Genomic DNA, 5990 nt, shown 5'->3' with positions numbered 1-5990 from the left:
CAGCATCACGGGAGCACAAAAGCTGACGTTTCGGGCCTAGACCCTTCATCAGATGAAGGGTCTAGGCCCGAAACGTCAGCTTTTGTTCTCCTGAGATGCTGCTTGGCCTGCTGTGTTCATCCAGCTTCACACTTCGTTATCTTGGGTTCTCCAGCATCTGCAGTTCCCATTATCTCTGATCACAATAGTTGATCTTTCGCCTGCTGAAATCTCACCTTTTTTGAGTAGTTCCAGTATTTACAGTTCTAATTGTTACCACTAGAGGCTGCTGTAATGTCACTGCCAGCAATAACTGGTTCAGTTTGTAGGCAGCCCCTTGGAGGTTCTCCTGAGATAGAACTGTGGACGAGGCACAGTGTGTGGGCCCAAGCTTTCCTGGCACAAATAATGAATGTGTTGGCACATACAAGTTCATGAAAGTTACGTTTGCCCATCAGTAGAATTCAGTTCATTAAACCTTTGGTCAAAACTTAAATTTTTTCAAGAAGAAAAAGAATACAGTTTTCCCCAGCACATTAGGATTAAATCTGTGGAAACATGAATGTCCGTAGGTGTGTCTGAAATATTAATTGATGATCAAAAGTAGGCAGCATTTTGGAGGCAGTTTTCTTGAACTATCATCCTGTAACTACATTTTATTTGTACTAACATAGGAAATGAACACAGTGTTGGCATTTGATGAGCTAGGTGTTGGAATCTGAATAAAAATTAGTGGGGGGTGATGAGCTGATGATTCACTCTCCAACAGCTATTTTACATTAGCCACTGTTTCAGGAAAGAACCTCTGCAATAAACTAAGAACAGCCCTGTTGGTGTTCCCATGCCATCAGGTTTTCTTTTGAAATGTTTAAATGATGTATTAAGTTTGCCAGTCCTGTTCTAGATTTCCAGTCTCGTTTGGACCCGGCACCTGTGTGGCATCACACTCAATATCAGTTCACTTTGCAGCCATGTTTCCTGACGAACTGGAGGGGACATAAGGGAGGAGGTACCTGGATTAATTGCCATTAGGTTGCATCTTTTGGAAAGCCTTTATTCAATCCATCTATGAAGAAGTAGTTTCAGAGCACAATTGAAGTTTGCAACCATGCTACTCTTGCAAAAGCTGCCCAGTTTATCCACAGTCCTTGTACAGACAGAAAAGTGCAGGTCCTTGTACAGACAGAAAAGTGCAGGCAACTTATCTGTTCTCTCTATCCAGTAGCACAAACGGTGCTCATCGGTCTTGTAACCAGCTGCTGGGAGCCATCCTGGCTGAATTTTGCTACGTTGTGTTGCTCTGAGCGATCAGGCCACTTCTGTCTTGACATGTTTGTGTATTTTTAAAAATACGATGTCCTTTCTGTGTCATCTGATAATTGATGTGGTCCTGCTTTTCCAAGGCAGTTTTAAGTTTTTTTTTCTGCAATTCCATAATGTTTGTCATTATATTAACCATTTACCAATTTGTTCCTTATGACTGGGCATATTTTAAACACTAGTTGTTTTGCTAAATTGTTTTGCTTTTCTAAGAGAAAAAAATGCACAAAATGCAATTGCTGCTGGCTCTTACTTTAGTTGGAGAAAAGATTTTTAAAATTTTGCACAGCAACTGTTTCTGCAAGTTATTTCATACATGTATGTAGGTTCCATTTCAAATGTCAATAAAGTTTTTTTTTAGGAAGTCTTTCCATCCTAGGCTTTGTTATCAGTGTGGCATGGCCCTGCCATTTGGTTGGTAAGTGCACTGCTGTACGTAGCAAGGTATTTTCAACAAACTTCCAGAAGATGTTACATCACGTCCCGCATAATAGACTTTATTTTAAACAAACTCATGGAACTGTACACGTTGGTTGGATCAACAGCAACTGAGAAGTCGTGGGTACATTTTTTTTGGTAGAAAATTACTGGCGGTGATCTACACAAACCTGTATTCAAGCCTCAACTCTTCACTGCATTTTGTTAATTGCTTAGATAATGAAAATGTGAATTTTCTGATTCAACCCAGATTGTTCGTGGAGGTGGGGGCTACAAATGTAAAATTACCTGACATTGAGGGGGAAAATTAATGCATTTCAACATAGGTATGGGCGAGTTTATGAAGTGATTTATTTTTTCACCTGACCAAGGAGCAGCATTCTGAAAGCCTGAGACTGCAAATAAACCTTTTGGACTATAACCTGGTGTCATGTGACTTCTGACAATTTGTTAGTGGAATTTTGGCCTTTGTAGCTCAGGGACTGATATATCGAAAAGGAGGTACTTTTTACGGCTGTACAAAATCCTGCTTCCACCATCCTGTTTGTTTCTTGTACTACCTCATAGGATGTTTTGGATTTGAAAGGTCTGAGGTACCCATGCACTGGTGTGCTTTCAGGGCTTCAGAAATTAAATTATGAGGGAACACGAACCAGATTTTGTTTGGTGTATGGCTTAAATGCTGAATTGTTTGAGATCACAGCCTTTCACTTCCCCAGCATGTGGTGATGCATTTCAATCAATGAATTAGAATTAGCTTTATTGTCATGTAAATTTTTCACTACTCGAGTCACTACTTAAGGTGCCAAGTTAGTACGAAGTTGGATCAACAGTATGTAGAGCGGGGAGGGGGGAGGGGGCGAGCGAAATAACCTTGAATAGCAAGATCCCACACAATCACATGTTGACATAACAGCAAGATTCCATCAGAAGTTGAATCTATTTTTGTATTGGTTGCGTGACGACTGTTCTTCAGAAATCCTCACCTTTCAAACAGTGTCTTGAGTAATTTTTGGATCAATCTGAATAGGCAGCCCGGCTGAGGAGACTAACTGTGATAATGCAGCACTTCCCATGCCATTGAAATACCACTCCTAGATTGTGCAGAAGAGTCCATTCGGCCCAAGGGCTCTGTGTTGTAACAGAATTGGCCCTCGTGTTAGTGCCACCAATCTGATCCACACCAGCCAACCGGCTTTCCTGAAGAGTCAGTGCTGTAGATATTGAGGGTTAAGCACCAGACGTAGAATCTCCTCCACTCTAACCAGCTGCCATTACTGTGCTTACGTGACGAAGATGCATCTAGATTGCAAACATGAGCTTACCGTCTCTTGCCTGACCTGTGATTTCCAGTATTTTTGTTTTTCAGTAGGGATTCCAATATCTGCAGTAATTAGCTCCTGCCATTAGTGGTATGTTGGGAGGATTTGTCGATTGATAATCTCATTTACTTGGCCTCATTAGGAACACACCTTTCCCCCACCCCTGGGCTGGGGGTTCAAATCTTGAAACCATTGATTGAGGGGCAGAGATCTCCCATTTTAAAAATACCCCTTTCTTTTTTTTAAAAAAAGGAATTGATATTTCGTTAAAGGGCCAATAATATTGGATGTTTTTCATTATCGGAAGGGAGGGGCTAGTCTCCAAAAGTTGTGCCAAATTTATTTGCTGGCTGTGATGAGTCATTCGCATTTTGCAATATATTTTGGTAACTTCTGTCTGACCGTTGACTCTCTGGGTGTGATAGAGAGACGAACCCACTTCCACCCTCCCTGCCTCCCGCTCTGTTCCTCTGGCATGTGATCACTGTCGTCAGTCTCAGAATGTGGTGATTACCCCAGCGCCCGATGCGGTGGAAGGTGGCTGGGGGCCTGGAGGGAGCTGGTACTATGGCCGAGAGGGGGCCAGAAGCGCACACTCTCTGCCTGTTTGACGTGGATGGTACCCTGACTGCAGCCAGACAGGTAAAGGCGAAGGGGGGAGAGGGACCTTCCGCAAGGTCAGTGCTGGGCTCTCGGTCCGTTCACTTACGGCGGTGTAAGTTAAAGAGACTGTGTGTGTGTGTGTGTGTGTGAGAGAGAGAGAGGAAATAAGCTAGTCTGCTCAAACTCCTGTGAGCCTCCTGTCAGAGACCAAAATCTACCTTCATTAAGAAATAATTTTTAAAAGTGCTACATCTGGGAAGGGGCTGACATGCCCTTCAGAGGCTTGCATTGGGCTCTGGGCTCCTCGCTTCAGGCAGGATACCCTAGCCTTGTGGTTTGACCTGAGTAATAGCAGGGTCCACATGGCTGAGGCTAGGAGGGCAGTTTGTACAGGACTCTCGGTGTGTGTGTGTGTCTGTCTGTCTTTGAAGTGTTTTAAAACGATTTTCGGATTTGATAGTTTCTTTTTCTATCAACTCTTCATCCTCTTGGGTGGGGAGTAACCGATCTACAATAGGTTGGCCTAGGAAACACTCTGTGCTCAAAGCCCTGGGTATCTGGGGCTCTCTTTCCCCCTAAGTGGGCTCAAATTGAAATGTTCAGAACTGCAATAGAATGTGTTTTGCCAAGGAACTTGGGGGAAGTCAGGAACCAGGGCTGCTTGTTAATGTCCTTGGAGAGGGAGTGTGTGTGGTGTCAATCAATGCTCCTGGATGCACTGAACAGTACTTTATGTCCCCTTCTGACTCTATTTCAATTTATCTATCTATCGCTCTCGCTGTGTGTGTGTGTGTGTGTGTGTTTTGCATGTCAGTGTGGAATTGGTTACATGGTGATTTGCTGGTGCTGGGTACTAGTCAAAACAAGAAGTCACGGAGATCCACTGGTGGGAAATTCATTCGTTTGTGTGTAATAGCCAAAGACAAACTGTCACCCACCCTCCTACCCCCCACCCCCAGGATTCCTCACTCCTCCATTCATTGCCTTCCCCTTTGGTTTGAAAGGAACAACCTTATTTTTTTAATTTGAAAATTAAATGGTGGTTTTATTTTGGTTGTTAAACTGGTCAGTGTCCCATGGGCATTGCTGCTGGTCTGAGGCCTGAAGGACAGGCCCATCCTCAAGTGGACAGCTTCGCTGATGTTCTCCCTGTTTGCTGATCTCTTGAACCAGGGGCATTGCTCCCCTCCTCTCCCGTCGCTGCCGCACCGGTGCTCCACATGCCCAGTGATCCCCACAGGAGTGAATGGCAGGGTCTGCTGTTTTGCTATCTGATCCGGGTCTGGATACAGAGGACCCAGGCAATCCATCACCTGTACAAAGCCCAGGGTGAGGGAGCCACAGGTTTAAAGAGAAGTTCAGGCATTTACAATCAGTCCCATTGGTAGCGAGTTTTGAGAAGATTTGTAGCTCAGGTTGAGGTTCTGGGTGTGAGTTTGCTCGCTGAGCTGGAAGGTTAGTTTTCAGACGTTTCGTCACCATTCTAGGTAACATCGTCAGTGAGCCTCCGACGAAGCGTTGGTGTTATGTCCCGCTTTCTATTTATCTGGTTAGGTTTCCTTGGGTTAGAAAGCAGGACATAACACCAGCACTTCGTCGGAGGCTCACTGATGATGTTACCTACAATGGTGACGAAACGTCTGAAAATTAACCTTCCAGCTCAGCGAGCAAACTCACATCCAGATTCCCATTGGTGTTGAGGTCTTCCAGTGGTGTAAATACAGCAGCAGCGACTCAACAGGCTCATCTGTGAGGCAGAACATCCTGAGTCCAATCCCCGGTCCCAGACATATCAGCACAAAGGGCCGGGCTGGGGGAGTGCTGCAGTGTCAGATGTGCACCCTCTCAGATGGGGAGCGAAAGCACACTGCTGTCTCTCGGGTCAATGGGAATGGGGATGGCTCCAACTAAACTGTTTCAGAGGCTGACAGGCCCCAAGCACGCTCCGGAGAACCCCCTCCCACCCACACCAGGTGGAGTCAGCCTCTCACCGCCTTGTTCTCTCATAGAAAATCACCCCCGATCTGGACGAGTTTTTCCAGCAGCTCCGGACGAAGGTGAAGATCGGCGTTGTCGGAGGTTCAGATTACATTAAGATCGCGGAACAGCTGGGGGAAGGAGAGGAAGGTGAGTCTGCTCAGCCATGGGACGGGGGGAGCGGGGGCGGCACCCGAGCTGAAGGCCGAGTTCCCAGAGACTGGCCATTCTCATGAGTGGTCACCCATTCTTTGATCAATGGCAATGGGGTGGGGGGGGTGGTTTGTTTTACAGGGCCCCCTGCGCGTACACGTCGGCCCAGCTGTCATTATCCATTCCAGTTTAGTGAAA

At 45.6% G+C, this 5990-nt stretch overlaps 1 protein-coding gene across 1 annotated transcript in view; it reads left to right on the top strand.

Annotated features, from left to right (window-relative positions):
* The first annotated feature begins 3443 nt into the window (after nt 1-3443).
* The window catches only part of LOC125447329 (phosphomannomutase 1-like), a 40697-nt gene continuing 38150 nt past the window's right edge, over nt 3444-5990 (top strand). The window contains exons 1-2 of the mRNA XM_048521667.2: nt 3444-3701; nt 5672-5789. Coding sequence (XP_048377624.1) covers nt 3585-3701; nt 5672-5789 — 235 coding nt within the window. The 5' untranslated portion in view covers nt 3444-3584. The remainder of the gene's footprint in view (nt 3702-5671; nt 5790-5990) is intronic.

This window comes from Stegostoma tigrinum, chromosome 38 (genome assembly GCF_030684315.1).
Source record: "Stegostoma tigrinum isolate sSteTig4 chromosome 38, sSteTig4.hap1, whole genome shotgun sequence".
Taxonomy (NCBI): domain Eukaryota; kingdom Metazoa; phylum Chordata; class Chondrichthyes; order Orectolobiformes; family Stegostomatidae; genus Stegostoma; species Stegostoma tigrinum.
Note: the sequence above shows the minus strand (reverse complement) of the source record. Positions and strands in the feature narration are given on the sequence as shown.